The sequence below is a fragment of the Triticum aestivum genome, chromosome 7B (assembly GCF_018294505.1).
Source record: "Triticum aestivum cultivar Chinese Spring chromosome 7B, IWGSC CS RefSeq v2.1, whole genome shotgun sequence".
NCBI lineage: Eukaryota > Viridiplantae > Streptophyta > Magnoliopsida > Poales > Poaceae > Triticum > Triticum aestivum.
Genome location: NC_057813.1, coordinates 701,397,714 through 701,416,101, shown reverse-complemented (window position 1 = coordinate 701,416,101; position 18,388 = coordinate 701,397,714). Strand labels below are relative to the sequence as shown.

General features: G+C 45.6%; 1 protein-coding gene, 2 long non-coding RNA genes and 1 pseudogene across 6 annotated transcripts in view; 1 reads left to right on the top strand and 3 right to left on the bottom strand.

Annotated features, from left to right (window-relative positions):
- The window catches only part of LOC123158518 (disease resistance protein RGA2), a 3,787-nt gene extending 2,666 nt beyond the window's left edge, over window positions 1–1,121 (top strand). Inside the window, exons 3-4 of the mRNA XM_044576471.1 lie at window positions 6–903; window positions 984–1,121. Of these exons, the coding sequence (XP_044432406.1) occupies window positions 6–851 (846 nt within the window). The 3' untranslated portion in view covers window positions 852–903; window positions 984–1,121. The remainder of the gene's footprint in view (window positions 1–5; window positions 904–983) is intronic.
- Window positions 1,122–3,884: 2,763 nt separating this feature from the next.
- Window positions 3,885–5,826, bottom strand: LOC123161627 (uncharacterized). Of its 4 annotated transcripts, none has more exons than XR_006480767.1 (3): window positions 5,702–5,826; window positions 4,812–4,991; window positions 3,885–4,153 (listed from the first exon to the last, which is right to left on the bottom strand). It is a non-coding gene; the product is annotated as an uncharacterized lncRNA (long non-coding RNA). The 4 variants fall into 4 exon arrangements; XR_006480768.1 differs by having other exon boundaries at window positions 4,812–4,876; window positions 5,702–5,818; XR_006480769.1 differs by having other exon boundaries at window positions 4,812–4,905; window positions 5,702–5,773.
- Window positions 5,827–5,936: 110 nt separating this feature from the next.
- On the bottom strand, window positions 5,937–7,805 carry LOC123161628 (uncharacterized). Its single transcript, XR_006480771.1, has 3 exons — window positions 6,884–7,805; window positions 6,678–6,731; window positions 5,937–6,035 (listed from the first exon to the last, which is right to left on the bottom strand). It is a non-coding gene; the product is annotated as an uncharacterized lncRNA (long non-coding RNA).
- Window positions 7,806–9,862: 2,057 nt separating this feature from the next.
- Window positions 9,863–12,946, bottom strand: LOC123158517 (uncharacterized; annotated as a pseudogene).
- Between the last annotated feature and the right edge of the window lie 5,442 nt (window positions 12,947–18,388).

The window sequence follows — 18,388 nt, the reverse complement described above, 5'->3', positions numbered from 1 at the left end:
GCACTCTCATCATCAATGACATCATATGGCTTAAATCAGATGAGTCTGAATTCTTAGCGAGTATGTTCACTATGTTGACAGGGCTGCGGAAATTGCGGGTACTGAATATGAGAGTAGCACGTGAGAGGAGTGGATTTGGTTTTTCATTCTCATTCCCAGATTCTATTGGTCAGTTGAAGCATCTGCGTTATTTTGGTTTCATGGTTCCAGTACTTCACAAGCTAACTTTACCAGGTGCTTTTACCAAGCTTTACCACATGCAGGTGGTAGATTTTGGTCATTGCAAATTTTTGGCTTTTTCTAGAGGTGAAGATATGATGAACCTTGTCAACCTGCGCCGTGTAATCAGCAAGGCAGATCTTGATTTTCCGAACGTTGGCAGGCTGACATGGCTCCAAATGTTACCATTCTTCACAATAAGTAAGAAGCAGGGGTACGAGTCTCACCAGCTGAAATACCTAAACAAGCTTCAAGGCAAGCTGCAGATCCACGGTCTTGAGAATGTTGAGAGCAAGGAGGAGGCTGTTGAAGTAAGTCTTGCTGGCAAGGAAAAACTCACAGAACTGGTACTGGTCTGGGATGATAAGAACTGCAGTCCAGAAGTTCAAGCAGAGGTGCTTGAGGGTCTTTGTCCATCAAAGTATCTTGAAAGATTAGAAATCAGGGGTTACCGTGGTAAGAGGATACCGAGTTGGATGATGGGTACGCATAACGGCAGCCCGAAGAACCTGCAAGACCTTCACTTCATCAGATGCAGCTTGGATGACTTACCAGGTAATACGGAGCACCTCACATCACTCAAGAATGTGATCCGGTATAACTACAGCCAATCCAAATTGGCAAAAGATTGAGCACATTCCAAGGAAAACAATTCAAGGTTCTTGTAAAAGGTCCATATGGAAGGTATATATTTAAATTCCTTTGATGTGTTCCTCTTCCATTTTTGTGTTCAGTAAACGTTACTTTACTGCAACTATTAGCAGATAAAGTTGCTGCTATGTCTGCCAGCTTCGGTGATGAAGACTGAATTTAGTCGTTTACTAGGGTGGTATGTAATAATGCAGAATGATGAACGCTGGTTTTAAGAACACTATGGAATGCATGATGAACCCCAAACTGTATGATTGCTGACGTTTGTAGTACTTCTTTTTGTGACGTTTGTAATGCTTACTAGGGAATGATGAACACTGAATCTATTTATTTCATGTCGTTTGTAATACCGTTGAATGATGATATATATGGTCAAGGGAGAGTGCTCCTGACCCTGAGGTTTTCATTCATCTTGGGGGATTCAGGGCAAGTGCTTAATGTCGGCTGACAACGAGGGACCTGTTTGGTTGCTGCCCGTTCTCTGATCAGGTTGCAGATACAAGTTTGATGTTCCACTTAGGCCTGCAAACACGGCATCCATTGGTCTTGGATGAATGATGGAACAGTAGCTCGTGCCACGGGAGATGGGACAGAGGAAGCTCTGCAAGAAACCATAGAAATCTGAATGCCGCCACCATTGCTGATAGGATCTCCCATGAAATCGCTGAACGGTTATGGTGCCTTGCCCGCAGTCCCCAAGGCTGAAGTGTATGTAATCTAGCCTTCAGCAGCTAATCTAGCCTATTTCTTTTTGTAACTTTTATTCCCTTGACCAATGAAATCTAGCTTGACCAAAGTTGTTGACTAACTGAAACAGTTAATTTCATTGTCACATTCTTAGGAGGGGAGCAGCCACATCCATGTTCCTGATTTACAACACTAGATGACCCGTTGCGCCAATGGCGCAAAGGCCGAGTGTAAGCCAATCGGTGTAAGAGTGTGCGTTAACATATTGTTGTTCGAAAAGAATAGCTCATATATTATATGTAGTAAGTACATTAGGTGGGAAATGATGCACTAAGTCATGTAGGATGGCCAATGTCTCGCAGAAAGTTAAATAACCTCTTTAGTTATCTCACAAATATGAAATAACGATGCTCTTTGAATAAATGAATACTGGTTTCTGTAGGAGGAATTGAAGTAAATGTAATAGCAAATGGAAAAACAGAACCGTGCCTTGCAAATGTTTGTTTTTTTTTATGTAAAGGAAAAGAAACACCTTTTCTTGTGAGTAACAAAAGGAAAAAAAAGAAAGAAACACCTTTCTGTTCTGCGTATATGGAGATAAGTATTTCAATGGTCCATATGTTATTTAGCCCGGCCCACGAATAGCGACAGTCGCGACCCATGAAGAGCTTTATATGAAGCGGCAGCGAGTGGATCCAACGAGCTTGTGTATCCCCGCTGCAACTCCAGTCGTAGGAACGGGTGGGACCCACCAGCCCTTGGTCCGACTCGATGTCCACGTCCCAGGGTTCAACATGCAGGCCTGCTGGACGCCGCCGTGAATCGCCTCATTTTTCTAGTGAGTTCTTGATCCTAGCTAGTTTCACCAACTATGTTCAGCTCTGACCGTCGTTCTGATGCGATTCCTGGACACCGAGCATGCATCAAACTTTTGGACTGAGGCCGCCTTCCTCTGCTCCGTTAGCCTCCATTGCGACGCTGCCACGGTCGTCCTCCTCCCCGAGCAACTTCAGGAACCATGATGGGCAAAGAGCGAGAGTAAACCAAGCATTCAAACCATACACGTAAGAATATTTAGACACTGATTAGAGCACAAGGAAATAGATATTTGGAAGTGTGACTGAAAACTAACGATAGTTGGCCATACATGTAATGAATAAGGGAAAACTATAAGTGCTAAAATGTAAAATGGCCAAAGAGAAACGTCACGTCACGCTCTCTGCCTCTCTCCTATACACAGAAACGTCGCCAGCTCGCCGTCCAAAGCTACACAGGTGGCAGGAGGGGAAATCGCAGCTCGGCACGTCGTGGAGGATTGCTGGTGTGTGTCCCTGCACTGCGCCCCACTCTGGCATGCGGCAGCCACACCGCAGGTCTCCGCTCACAGCTACTATGCACCCACACGAGCCGCCGTCGCGGCGCGAGCTCCGCCTGGCGGCGCACTGCCGCAACCAGCTTTGCGACACTCACTGCCCACGGTCGACCTGTGAGCCACCTGCACCGCCATGACACACTGCTCGATCCCCTCCAAGGCCTCGTGCTCGCCGCTGTAGTCTCACGCGAGCCCCGCGTTGGCCATTGCCATGGCCGCGGAGTGGGGCAAGACTCGTGGAGGTGCGCATGGGGGAGCATATTGGCTCACGCTCCTCAATTCTGGTCGGGTGTCGTTGGATTGGGCGGCGAAGATGGCGAATTCCGGCGCCTCAGGTGCCACGGTTCGGTTCTTTGCTTCGCTTTGTTTGGGGTTGTCGTGCGTTTCCTCGGCTTATTCTGCCTGAATTAAGCTTCTCTAGAGAGTAATGAGTTCCTGGGTGGATGCTAAGGAAGTAGAGACGAGGACTTGGATATAATTCGAGGTGCCCGACATTGTTTTCTAGCAAAAAAGTAAGTTTTAGTAATATTGTTGTCTAGGTTGATGAACAAAAAGAGAGAATTTCTAATTTGGATAGTTTGGCTGATACATTATCGTTTCCTTTCCTTTGGGATATTGGTGAATTCTGACCTGTCCAATGGGGAAACAAATGTTCAATTTAGTGACCTCACCTCAAATTCTCAAATTTGGTGTTGAATGATCAGTGTGTTTTATCTTCAACTTCTCATGGTTATGATCATCCTGGCCACTTACCTGCTGTAAAACTCTTGTTTCATTGATGAAATGAAACATGGTGGTGCAGTCATGCGGCTCTTATATTTCGAGAAATAAAACCTTATGGTTATATTGTAAATTGGTGCTACGACATCAGGCAAGTGGTGGATCCCTCATCCCTGCATGAAGTCCTAGTTTAGATAGTAATACTATTTAAATTAACTCATGACCAGCTGTTAGAATCTGCCATTATATATTAAGGTGAAAGGCCCTTGAATTTTATGCCTAGTTCACATAATGAATCTTTTGTGCAGGGAGTTCTAGCGACACATTATACAAGGAGCTATGGCATGCTTGCGCTAGGCCGTTGATCACAGTGCCTCATCAAGGTGAAAGGATTTACTACTTTCACATGGTTATATGGAACAGGTATGTCTCACCGCATTGGTCCACCATCAGCAGGTCCACCATCACTGATATCTTCTCTTCAGACACGTTAGCAAGCAGACTCTGTAGGAGAAGCAACCAAGTGAATAGAAGAGCCCAACAAATTCTTATGCAGTAGATTGGCTAACCCTAATCGGCAACTCGGAAAAACCTAGTCAATCTGTTACATCCCAACCACAGTAGACACAAACCCCATCTGCAACATATACACACGGGAACCATGATGTTTATAAACTGAGCAGTAAGAATAAGAATGACAACAAGATCGGTAAGGATATCCCAACCTCAGCCCACACCCGCAAAACAGCAAAGCAACCATCATGCCAGTAGCCACTTCTCAACTATCATGTTATTCTTTCTTATTTAAATTGGAGCATCTATCAATGGATTCAAATTCAAATGAAGAAAAGACACCGTTGGCATCCAGGGGATTTTTTTTCAGGGTAGCTCATGGAAAAATTGAGAAATAAACTGAAGATCAATGCACAATTAACTCGGGGTAAAAACAGAGAAAAATAAGGATACAAAATAGAGTAGAGATAAAACGTTCAAACACTTTCCCTCAAAAAGACCTTTCAGAAAGAAAAATGAAAATGTACGAAAGGATCGCTACATTTTGTATTCTCATACTTAGTTAGCATATGTGGAAGCCCAACAGGGCAAGCAAAGATTGAGAATGTTGAAATCCTACAATAGGCGACAAAGTAGATGAGGAGCTCACCGAAATATTTGGCTTGTTGATCAGGCACACAGCTGCGACAGAGAGCCTCGGCGATCGTCTGTCAACTAATATAGAGTTGACAAGCAAAGATAAACTGCTCTGATCAGTTTAATTGCATGAAGCACATTCGGAGTCAGCTCAGTTTAACCACACATGGCACATTCAAATAACAACTTCCATCTAGAACAAGGGGTAAGCGATAAGAAATAATTAGTTCCAGTAGGCCTTCCTAAACCTCTACCCACCAAACCGTCCTCTGTAAATAGACAGTAACCACCACCTAATCCGCTTATGAAGCACGGCTGCAGGCACTATATTCATAATGAGCTGCAGCTGGTACTTATTACACGCACATGTTGCAGTGGATGAAAAACAGGGGACACACATGTTTTCCCAAGCAGCAAACAGAAGCAAAATCACCAGCACAAACATAAGCAAACAAGGACACTTTTTTTCACAAGCTAATGGAACATGCAGCAAGAAGTAATCAAGCACAACAGTTATACCACACCTAACCTTGCTGGCCAGACGTCAACCAACCTGGACAGAAGGGAAACAAGCAAGTGCTGGCATGCTCTTCTCAAGATCAAAACATTGCAGTTTTTTAATGTTTGTAGATGGTCCTTCTATACTTTACACATTGCACTTTGACAATCCAAAATGTAATTACATATGGATATATCAAAACAATTATCCTCTTGAAGAAGCGGAGACCCATAACAATTCTTCATAACAGAAGAGGATCTCATTTGTAGAGTGTGCATCACTAACTTAATTAAGAAATAAAGAGTGGATGTACATGAGCTCTAAACTGGAACGTGCACAACATCGGAAAACAAGAAGTAGCACACTGCAAAGAGGAAACCACATGAGAAATTGCTAGATCATACCTCTGGCACACAGTCCACTTCCGTTTCCTGACAGTCAGTGATTTCTTAGTACGGAAAGCTGGAACAATCGCAGCATGAGCTGGATGGCTCCTCCATCAGTGTCTTGCTATTTATGACCAGAGGCAATTAGACGCAATACATAAGGAAGAAGGATGCATGTGCGCACGCCAGTTTTGTCATGATCCATGAAAACACCAAACATTTTTCTCAAGTGTAATAGCTAAAAGAAACATTACCACAAACTTTGTCGATCTCAGGACCATGGATTGCCTCTATTAAAACTTGAAGATACTTCCAGGACCGCCAGGAACAATATGACCAAACATAGAGCAAACTACAAAAGAGAACAAATAGTTATAGTATATCCAGAAAAAGGTAGTATATGTAAATATATAGCAAAGTGATATTGTGTATGCCTGTTGCAGTATCTGACACAACACATATTCTATCAAACAGCCCTCTGTTTGACATTCCACCACAAAGTGCCTGTTCAAAGACCTCGGCACTGTGGCACATGCAGAAAACTGAGAAATGCCTTTTACTATCTTTTTTTCACATGAGGTTCGTCGACATTACCTCAAAATACAAAGAGAGACAAGGCCTTGTGTTGTTTCATTTCAGATATCACATACGATCAATTTCAGGAATAAACACTTGCTGGTAAATTATAGTAGATCCTGAATAAAAACAAAATACAAAATAGAAAGTTCTTTGACATGGCCTTCCATCAGTGTATTCATTTGTCTTCACTTGATCATCCAAACGTGAAATGAAAATAAAATGATGGTTTCTCATTTTGGTCTCAATAAATTAGATCAACAAATGAAAAATGAAAAACAATGTTAATAATTTCGTAACTGCAATAAATATGGCATCAGGACCAAAGATGCTCAAATAACATCAATGCCTAAACTGTAGTAGCATGCATATATAACATCCTTTTCGTCTCATAAAGCAAAGGAAGTTCAGCACGTACCATATTAAATCAGTGTGAACGCCTTGGCTTGCATCATTTCCTAGTTGACCTGAGCTACAAATGCAATACAGGTCAATACTCTGATTTCATTCACCCTATTTTGCACAGGCCAATACAGAAGGAACCTAAGTCAACAGAGTTATACTCTGAAGAAATGCTTACCATATTTAAACAAAGATGCAGAGGGAGAGGGATAGGGTCTGAACCTGTTGGTGTGGAAGAGGCCAGAGAGGAAGACGGCCATGTGGTCTGCGCGTGCCGAGAAGAGGCGGTTGCTGCCGTTCATGGCACCGCTGAAGTGGTTATCGAGGGCAGAAAGGATGGGAATCTTCGTGTCCATGGCGGGGGGGTGCAGCGACGTCCACATTGTCGTCTCCACGAAAGCTTCATGTCCTCGTCCATCTCTCCAGTGTGGTGGCGCCCGTGCCTTTCCTGCTGAGAGTTGAGGAGCAGCGAATGCTTGGTTAGGAGCTGCTTTGGCAAGAGCACAACAGTGCAAGATAAATGGGGAAGGAGAAGGTCGTTCCTCTGCAAGGAGAGGAGGAGAGGGGCTTGAGTAGCAGGTTGCGCCCTTCCTGACGAAGAAAGAAGGACGGGCGACCGACGACGCTCCTCGCACGCGCCTCTGCACCTGCCGCTCCTGGTCGAGCCGGCAGGTTCAGCATGCCTCCCCACAGCCAACAGCAACGACCAAAGCAACTGTCGCCCTGCCGCATCCCTCCCTCCTCTTTGTTCCTTCTCCTCCCGTTGTCTCTTGCAGAGCACAACAAAAAGCCACCGGCCGCCGCCGTGACCTCGTCGGATCCGCAGCCTCACGCCGCCTAGCGACCGGATCCGCCCGGATTCACGCAACCAATGGCCTCACGTAACCTGCACCTGATCCAGATCCAGGCGCCGCCGATGGCCACCGGACAACAAAGAGAAGGAAGGCGAGGTGGAGCGGCCAGCGTTGTGGAGGAGCAGCGACCTGGTGGCACGGGAGAGAAGAGGAGAAGGATGAGCGGCGGCGACCACGCGCTGGAAATCGAGGAGGAGGAGGAGGAGAGAAATTAAGAGAAAGTGGAGTTGCGTGGGGCTCGAGGAAGTGAGCGGATTGGGCTAGGTTTTACTACTGAAAGTCTGAAGTGAACTCACAAAGCTGATGTCTTCTCGACTCAACTAATCTGAGCAAACAAAAAGACGGAAGTTTAGACACCGGAGAACAATCTTGGCTCCAATTTGTACACATATTCGAGATCTTAATAAAACGAACAAATTATATGCGCTTATGTAGTAGTATCACATTGGTAATACTGATCCCAGTTAAATTTGAAATGTGTGACTCCAAACACTCACTTCAGTGTGCCTAGCATCGGAATTTGAATTACATAGCCAGACAGAGGCACGTCAACATAAATAAATAATAAACTTAATCATACAGAACTGGTACATTCATGTTGCAGGAGTCCATAAACTACCCAGGCACTTACCAGTATAACGAACTTCAACTGAAAAAAAGGTAAGAAACTGGGTGTATTTCGTAGCAAGAACCAACGCACTGGGTGCCATCCGCCACCCCAGTACAAAAATGACTCACAAAAAGGACAAAAATACACATTCATCTTTCAGAATTGCTAATACAATCACCTGAAAACACCGTAGGACTGGAACATTTTCAGAGTCTTGCTATGGCTGACTGTTGTGTTGTTGTATATGATGTCAACGTTACCAAGTGATTTGAAAGAATCAACAACTGGTGTGTGGAATTGCTGATTCTAGTATGTAACTTGCTTAGTTCTCGCTGAACCAAATTTACCGCAATATGTTATATTGAAAGTTTGGCCCGTCATTGATATTGCAGGCTAGCCCATCAGATCGATAGAATTTCCTTTTATTTGACATTGAAATAAGATTGATGCTCATGGTGGCAACAAAATGAAGTATTTTTCACGCTAAAGTGCTTTTCCCTTGCGTTTAGACTATTTGTTTTCAGGTTTCTGAGGGGGAAAAAGGCTGAAGCTTGGTGTGCCTCCAATGGGATGTTTGAGTCGATCATCTCACCCATATGATTTGCTTTGAAAATCAGGAGAACCACCATGACACAAAGATCTAAGAGCGGTCAAGATTGACTGAATTAAACAAGAATTTTGGTTGCCTCTGCAAAGATAAGCATACTGTTGATCTTATGAGGCTGGCTTCAGATAAAAACAGCTCGTGAGCATACGCTATTCTTATTATTTAGATCAGTGACGCGGGATCTTGTTTATGAGTGTACCATTATGCAAATTTATTTAAAAAATAACATCATGAGAAAGAATTATACATGTGAATATGACTCAAAGAAAGCTTTTCTGCCTCTTTATATCTATCAAAAGAAAAGTGTACAAAATGAGGTGTCCTTGACTTGAATTGATTTTCATGAGGTGAAACAATCCAGGGTAAACTGGATCTAGACTTGTATTCCTTCTACGTTTACCTTAACCATCAAAACTACTCGAAAATAATGACCGTGATATGTTTTGCGTGGTTCCATCAGTACTCGTGCATAAGCTACCCACAGGATCTAAGGGTGATGGAGATTGACTGCAATAAAGAAGAAATTCAATTGCCTGTCCAGACTTGAGATAAAACAACTTGTGAGGACAAGCAGACCCTTTTAATATATAGAGCAACTCAGGATTTTATTTGTGACCTACCAGTTATGCAGGGTTATTTTGAAACAACATCATGAGATAAAATTATACATGAAAAGACAACTAAAGGAAACTTCTCTGACTCCTTATATCTATTGACAAAATTAGTTGTGCTTGACCAGAATGAATTTTCTCAAGGTGAAACGATCCAGGTAAACTGGATCTACACTTGTATTCCATCAAGTTACCTTCACCATCAAAATTACTTGGAAATATTTATCGCAGTCTAGTATTTTCGTGATTCCATGAGAACTCATGCGTAAACTACTCATAGCGTGGAAGATATATTACCAACCCCATTCTCTTAAATAGCAATTGGAACAAACAAGACGACAAAACACAATTATGTTCCCAAGCTTGCTTGGTTTTCCCACAAGCACAAGAAAATATACACTACCAAATCATGTAAACAAGAATTATAAATTACAACAATGAACAAGCAAGCAATAGACAAGTCTTGTGATAATTATGAAGGGAAGGAAATAACAAGGATGTAATAGAAATTTTACCACTTCATATTGTTCGTGAACACAATGATGGCGGGAAATTGATATATATATGTGTCCCATACATCAGCTTGCATTGTTTCGCACAAACACTCTGAAGCTGCAACGTCTTGACGTCGATTGAGAAATATTCAAAGAGTGGATTCTCTAGAGACGAGGCTTCTGTCCTTGTCAAGGGCAAGTACCTCTCTGTTGCATCTCTGATATGATATTTGTACACAGAATCTAGTGAAATTGTTTTCTCCATTTGCCACTGGATGGGACTCTTGCCTTTGTTCTGTGCAATGGTATAGCTGAGATCAGGTGCAATTTCACCGTGAAAACCAATGTGTTCATGAATCGGGACTAAAGGCTCTTACGAATCGGGACTATTAGGCGTTTTTCTACTAGTGCAAACACCCCAATCCTGCCTTTGCCTGCCTCCGCAATGGCTATTCCTTGTGCACTCCATTCTTCAGGTGGGAGGTCAGCAATGGAGAACTCCATCCTCCTCGTGTCTAGCACCAGCAACTTTTTCCTCTTAATCACTACCCAGTCCCAATAGAAGCATCCATAAGCATAATGGCGCATGAGAAAAAGAGGGTTGGTTTGTGACATCCCAGCCTTTTCGGCCATGCCATGAACGAAAGCACTCCAATCCTTGGATGCAGTGGCTTGCCATTGCCCGGTGCTCGAAGAGAAAACTAAGGCAGCTAGCTTAGTTTTGCTATATGCCATCCAGATCACTCTAAATGCTTCCTCTTCTGTCTCCTCCTCGCGGAGCGGAACGAGGAAAGATTTGCATCGGAGCCTTTGTGCGATGGGGATCGGGTGATTCACCGAAGCGGCTAAGGGCATCTCCAGCCGCGCCCCAGGAAGGCCTTCCCAGACATTTTTTTCGCGCCGGCGCCGAAAAAACGGCCCAGTCGCGCCCCAGGAGCCCGATTTTCACCGGCTTGGGCCGAAAACAGCGCCGGCGGACCCAGCCCGAACCCGGCATGCTGGGGGGCGCCCGGGGGCGCCGGGCGAACTGTTTTGGTGCGAAAAAGCCGCGGGCCCGCCGCGTCAGCGACACGGCTCTCTTCTCGGCCCTCCGTCGTCCTCATCGCCTCGTTTCCCGCGGCGAATCAATGCCAAAGCTGCCGCGCGCTGCCGCGCCGGTCAGCCTGCACCATTGATGCCTCACGGGCGGCGCAGTGAAGACCGGACGACGCGCGTCCCTCGCCTTCCCTCGCCCGCCACTCGTACACACGGTGGCACGCGCGCCTCGGCCTATATATGACGCGCCCCGGCGCACTTGGCGACTCACACTCTCCCGCCGTCGTCGTTCCTCCCTCTCCTCTCCTCTCTTTCGCCGTCTCCAGTTCACACCCATGGCCGAGCGCTTCCCAGGCGACGGCGCGGCGGCGAACGGCTTCGGCCGCCGCCATCTTCATGAAGACGAGGCTCGCCTCCTTTACGAGGCCGAGTACCCGGTCCCGCCGGACATGTGGGTGCCCGGTGCGTGGAGGATCAGCGCGGCGGCGTGCCGGTGCCCCCGGTACCCACCGGCGCGGCGCGGCGTGCGGAGATCGCACGCATCCACTCGAACCTGCCGCGTGCGGTGAGGGAGGGGCCACGGTACGTCCCCGACAGCCCGCTCTGGGACCCTTACTTCCGCCGCCGTCACGCTCAGCAGCTCGAGGCCACCAACGGCGTCGTGCCCTCCGGCAGGCTCAACGCCGTCGGCCGGCGTCGGTGGTGGGGCGTGTCCGGGCGCACGTTGGAGGCCGTCCTCGAGTACATCGAGGGCGGCAACACGCCGCGCCTCGAGTACCCCGCTCCCCCTTCCTTCTCACGCCGCCGGGGAAGCTCCTGGACCCCGAGGCGCATGGAGACCGGGGGGTCCTCCTCCTCGTCCGGCGGCTCGCCCTGCCTCCGCCCCGTCAAGCCGGAGTCCCAGGGCACGCCGGTCAGCACGCGCACCCGCAGCTCCGCGTCCGCATCGGCGTCAATGCCTCTCCACCCACCGGCCGCTTCGTCCTCGTCGAGCCCAAACCGGAGCCCGGCCTCCCCGCGCAGTACGAGGAGATAGCCCGGCGCGGCTTCTCCGACGAGGACGCTATGCGGTGGGCGCGGGACGACTACCTCCGCGACGAGATGGTCCGGCAGCGCCGGGCCCTGGAGGAGATCGCCGCCCGCAAGCGTGGGCGCGAGGACGAGCACGACGTCGTGGTCCTCGACAGCGACGACGACGACGACGACGACGCCTCCGGACCGTCCAACCCGCCACGTCAACCGGGGGAGGGATGCAGCAGGGACGGCGGAGGCGTAGGCGGGGGCGGCGACGACGACGACGACGACGACGATGACGACGACGGCGGTGACTACACGCGGTTCTACAGCCTCCTCGGCATGTAGAACCGCGTGGGCGGGCGGCGAAGCGGGCGGCGAGGGAGACGGCGGGGGTAGCCCGCGGTAGTTTTTTTTTTGTAAAATATGTTTAAGTTTGAACAAACTCGCCGATGTTTGCGTTAAATTTGAGTCGTTTTTGCGTCGTATTTGACTTTTTTGACTAACCGTGGGCGCCGCGACTGGGGGGCATCACGCCCCTAGTGCGCGGTTTAGCGCCGGTGCGCCCCGGGGGCGATTTTTTGCCCCTCCTGGGGGGCCAACGGCTGGAGATGCCCTAAGTCATCAGGTACTGGGGAAAGCAGGACATACAGCCGGTGCAAGGGGTCGCACACGACGAGCTCCTGGAAGACCGGGGCATGCTCGTCATGTTTGTATAGACGATGGAGGAGGACGCGGCCGTCGCGGGTGTCCTGGACGGTCCATCAACAGTGGGAGGGGAGGAAGGAGAAGGAGAAGTCGGCGGCAACGGCGAGCTCGCGGGCGGCGGGAGCGGAGGGCCGGAGGGGTGCGGCGGGAGGGCGGGGTGGAACCTGTCGTGGTCGAGGAAGGCGAGGAACGGCGGGGCGTGGAGGCGGCGGAAGCGGCGGAGGAAGGAGCCCTCGGTGGCCAGTCGGCGGAAGGGGGCGGCGGAGGCGCGGGTGAGATCGGCTGGGCCGGGAAGACGGAGGAAGATCTCCGCCAGGAGGTGGTCGAGGATCGCCGTCAGCGGCGAGGCCATTTCCCGGCCGTGTGGCTTTGTGCATTGTGCAGGCAAGTGCTGATGGATTTGGGATTGGGCCAAGTTTACAGGCCCCAACATCCAAAGCTCCCGTTTGATTCCCCTCAAAAAACAAAAAAACTCACTTGTTTGATCAAAAAACAAAAACCAAGTTTACGAGCTTACAAAAAATTATAAAGAAAAGTGGCTCAATTTTTTTTATAAAGAAGAACTCGTGTGTATACTTGCAAGGAATTCGTTAATTTGAGTTTTTAAAACACTATCCTAAAATGCTACATACATTAATTTGTCCTCCTTAGCAAGTTTTACCGCCGTAAAGTAATCTAGCCTGCGAGAGGAACTTTGTTTTTTTCATCTGTGTATCTGTTGGTTCGTCGATCTTGCAGCGATTATATTTTTGGCACCAAAACACAGGCAACCACGGATCAATATTAAAATGTGATGTTTATTTTTTGATGAGAACATCCCACAAAACAAAAAGTTTCACGGCTCTACTGTCGTTCTTGTGTGAGCCCGTGTCTGACAAGGATAATATTGGAGATCATCTGGTGTTTTGGTTTATCGGATCAATGGCTCTTGATGCTCTGGGAGCGAACGATCACACGTCATGGAGAATCAGGAGAGAGCACATGTAGAGAAGTGGGAAGGCAGTTCATTCCTGTGTGCAGGTTTTCTCAAAACTAAGATTTTAATTTATTCATCATTTGTCATGTCAAATAGAGAACATCATTAGAAATAACAAAAACTACAATCAGGTTCGTGGACCGCCTGGCGACGATTACAAGCACTAGAGCGAGTCGAAGACACGCCGTCGTCATTGCCGCTCCCTAGCCGAAGCGAGGCAAACCTTATTGCAATATATAGTCAGAAATCGCTATGCTAAAGCCCCATAGGTACAGTGCACCAGAACAACAACTCTTGCCAATGAAGAGAGGCGTATATCGAAAGGACCAAAGTTCTAGACACACAATCGAAGATGACCGAATACTAGATCCAAAAATACCCATCAAAAGACTAGCACCGAACGAATCACGCGCGACCCAATAGAGACCACCACCACGCGCCCTCTGACGACGCTAGACACATCATCGGGATAGAGATCGGACGTGGAAGACATTGTTCCTTACTAGGGGACATCGTCGCCGCGACACAACCCCAACGAAGACACTGAACCAAAAAAGAACGAGAGTTTGGGTCCATCCCACTGACAAGCAGCCAAGGTCCTCCCCACCTCCATGACCCAAAAGGCAAATGGAGGCGGAGCGAACTAGCGACACCACTGATGGAAGTATGAGAAACCTATATCGCCTAGGAGTCTCTTCTTGGGGAGGAGGAAAACACTAGATGGATGAGTTCTGATTGTTAATTCGATCATATCACATCGATCGATCAAATGGTAACTTGTGCTTTACTTCATATGTCCCTATTGATTGAAATACTCCCTTGACATCTTGGATTGAATTGTTGTTTATCATACTTCATGAGGCGATAGTGATTAACCAGTGGGTCACAATCAAGACTTAACTTTAAACTTCTTACACTTATTTTTTATTTACTAGCAAAACATAGCGTTCGTTGCAATAGAGAAAAAAATTCATAATCTTCAATGGCAATAACCACAGTAGCTACATAAGCGAGATACAATATCACTCTCATTTTTATGAAATCGGAACAAATTTTGAAAATCATGAACAATTTTAAAAACTTGTCAACATATCTGAAATCAAGGACATTTTTACTGATTTTAAAAAACTTCCAAAATCATGAACATTTTATACTATTTGCACAAAAAAGTAAAAAAAATGGGAACATTTTTCTTCAATAGGCGAACTTTTCTAGAATAGACGAACAATTTTTTGAAAATTTTGGTTGATTTTTTATTTAAATTCACGAACATTTTTTTATTTAACAGACATTTTTTGAATCAGCAAACATTTTATGAATGCACAGAATATTTTCTAAGCCACGAACAGTTTTTGAATTTTTAGGGTATTTTTCATTTCATGAAATTTTTTTGAATAGGCGAAATTTTGTTCAATTTCATTACATTTTTTAATACACAAACTTTTAAAAAAATCATGAGCATTTTTTGATTTCCTCAACATTTATTTCCAAAATGCAATATTTTTTGAATATGCGAACATTTTCTGGTTCCAGAAACATTTATAAACTATTAAACATTTAATTTCAAAGCTATGTTTTTTATTTTCAAAAAAAATTAAGTCGAAAATTATATAAACTGGAAAAAATGCGGAAAATAAGAATAAAAATGAAAGACAAAACATAAAAGGCACGCCGCCCAGACATGGGCCGGCCCAAACTGGCGCGCTGCATTCTTCTTCCCGTGCGCAGAGCGCAGTATAGTAGATGCCTACTGCATGGGCCAGTCCAACAGGGATTCCTCTGTGTGAAACATTTTTTATCATTTATAGGTGGCATCGATGGGTAATTTTTCGCCAGAAGCAATAACCCGTTATTATTAGGTATATAGATAGATTTATGTTAGCAAATTATCTGACATGTTGTGCTAAAACTAGGCTGTGATCAACCAAATTGACCACTAAAAGGACTGACATACAAAGCATTCAAGCATTCCGAAAACTAAAACTAGGTAGCATTAAATAAAGTAAAGATGCATCGCTAGATTGTTCAGGAAGAGAAAAAAAGTTCATGCTAGTCGTAATTGGGAGTATCATATTAGTATCATGATGATACTAGTATATGATGCTACCTTCCTAATGCATAGTATCATATATTAGTATCATATAGTACTTTATTTATTGCCATGCATTACACATAGTAATATAATATTTATTATAATATGGTATCATAATATGGTAGTCAACCCTCTTTTTCTTTATTTAATTTCATGACACCTTTTTTTTACATGATAATACGTGTCTCATACATATTATAAAAATCAAAGTACAAGTCATGTAAGGATCGACATGACAAACTAAAAAGATAGCAGAACATCAGGAGCTTCACATCAACGTCCATCACATGCCTCTGGCATCACCATAGTAGCCATCGAAGAAAAAAAATGACGGATCACCTCCTCACCCGAGTTCGATGTGGCTCCATCGCTGATATGCAGCTTTGCGAACTTTCAAGGTGGCTCACCAAAAGTGAAGCCATTGCCGTTGAACGAATCAGAAACACCCCGGACACACCATCGAACTCCAGATCTGGCACCCCATCACGACTAAGACGCCGAAGGAGGAAACCATACCTGCCATCCACGAACCATGAACTCAGCACATGTTTCGTCTTTCAGATGTCGTTGATGCAGACCATAATCTGCATCCACTCCTGGACTACCTCCCAAGCTCCGCGCCGATGCTAGAGCAAACGCCGTCGCAATGGCGGAGTGTCAAAATTGCCTAGGTTGCATGTATGATACTAATTATGATACTCCAGTTACGACGAGTCTAAGTGTATATTCGCCAGGGTGATGAAGCAATTCTTAGGGTTACAAGTGGCAAGTTACAAGAAAAAAAAACAGAATAATGGAAAAGAAAAGAAACAAATTCAAAAGGAAAGAAAGAAAACGCTTCATACCCTAATAGGGCCGGCCCAAGTGCGAGCGGAGCACTCTGACCACAAGCTTCCGTTTCCTCCAACATAGTCTACACGGTGCCGCGGCGGCGATGGAAGGCCGCCGACGTCTCCGGTGCTTCTCGGGATCCGGCAGCCGGAGGCGACTCGCCGTCAGAAACTCGAGCCTTACTGCAGGATTAATTAATTTTCAGTTTCCACATTTCTCATCTCTCGTTCTTGTACTGCTTGACCAATTGAGGAGTAATTTTTCCCTAGCGTTTTCATTCGTTGAAATAGGATAGAGACTGTATATATATGGAGTATATAGATAGACAAATACTTCCTCCATCCCAAAATAAGTGTCTTGAGTTTAGTACAAATTTGTACTAGAGCTAGTACAAAGTTGAGATACTTATTTTGGGACGGAGGGAGTACATGTTATCTAGACTGTTCCGTGTTCCGTGGCCGGCAGTAATGCTCAGACTAATGATAAGATGATGAAACTGAGCCGTGCTCCTGTAAGAACCTGTCTGGAAATTTACTACTGTCTTCAAGGTCGACTGTGCCGCGTCGACGTGTAGTACACTCTATGTTCCTATTTGAACTGCCAAAACGTCTTACATATAAAAACAGAGATAGCACAATCCTAGCATTAGACAATTATGCAAGTTGATTATAAGATAGCCTTGTAGTTGTAAGGCAACCCAGTGGTTAATTAACAGAGAGGTTGTTTTTTACAGGGGATACCTGAGAGGTTACTGAAGAGACATTATGCTTGCTTTTCTTCATTTTGAAACTGGGCCAAGTCTTTATTCAGCTTTCAGCTTAGTTCTAGAGACATTATCCTTTGGTTTGTTTTTCTACCTTAGTAGGATAGTAATTGTTCATTATTACAAAAATATTGAGAAGACTGAGACGTGTACACCAACTATTATTAGCTGACATAATTATATTAAAGCGATCCATAGGTGTATACTATGACTGGACTTAATGGTATCGTGTTTGCTATTCTTCAGGTGCCTGAATTTTTTTTGGTCTATTCCGTGTTTGCTATTCTTCGGGCGCCTGAATTTTTTTGGGTCTATTTCGTGCACGCGCAGAGCACCAAGCCTGAGATGGGGACACCATGACAAGTTTCACTTGCCATCAATAGAATGAGATGGATGGTTTGTTTCTTGTTACCTGACCATTCTAAATAGTACATGTAGATTTTTAGTTTCTTCTGTTGTACATGAACCTTGCTTCTCTGTTTGCTGTCTGATTCATTGTTACAGAAACAATGAGCCTGAGATGATGGCCCATGGTAGACTGAAACTGTGTTTTTTCTTCAGCCGCCTGACAGATAGTCACCCCCTATAGCATTATATATGCATGCTCAGGCATGTCTCTCAACTGGTACTTGTTTATGTATCTTAGCTGTCTTCAAGGTCTGTGTACATATTTATCCTGCAGGCCAAAGAACTTGCAAGAACTTACATTCAGAAGATGGACCCAGCTGGGACCTGCTCCTGACCTTGGGGCTTTCATTCATCTTGAGTCGCTATTTCTTTCTGACTGCAACTGGGATGCCTTACCAGGAAACATGGAGCACCTCACATCGCTCAAGCAACTGGATATACAGTCATGCAAGAATATACGATCGCTTCCAACACTGCCCAAGTCTCTTGAGTGGTTAACCATCAGGAACTGCAGCAGGGATGCCTTACGAGGAAATATGGAGGACCTCACATCGCTCAAGAAATTTCAGATCTGGAATTGCAGGAATGTGAGGTTGCTCCCAACACTGCCCAAGTCTCTTGAGCAGTTTATAGTCGTGGGCTGCAAGTGCGATGCCTTACCAGGCAATATGGAGCACCTCACAGCACTAAAGAGACTGGATATAGATTCATGCAAGAATATAGT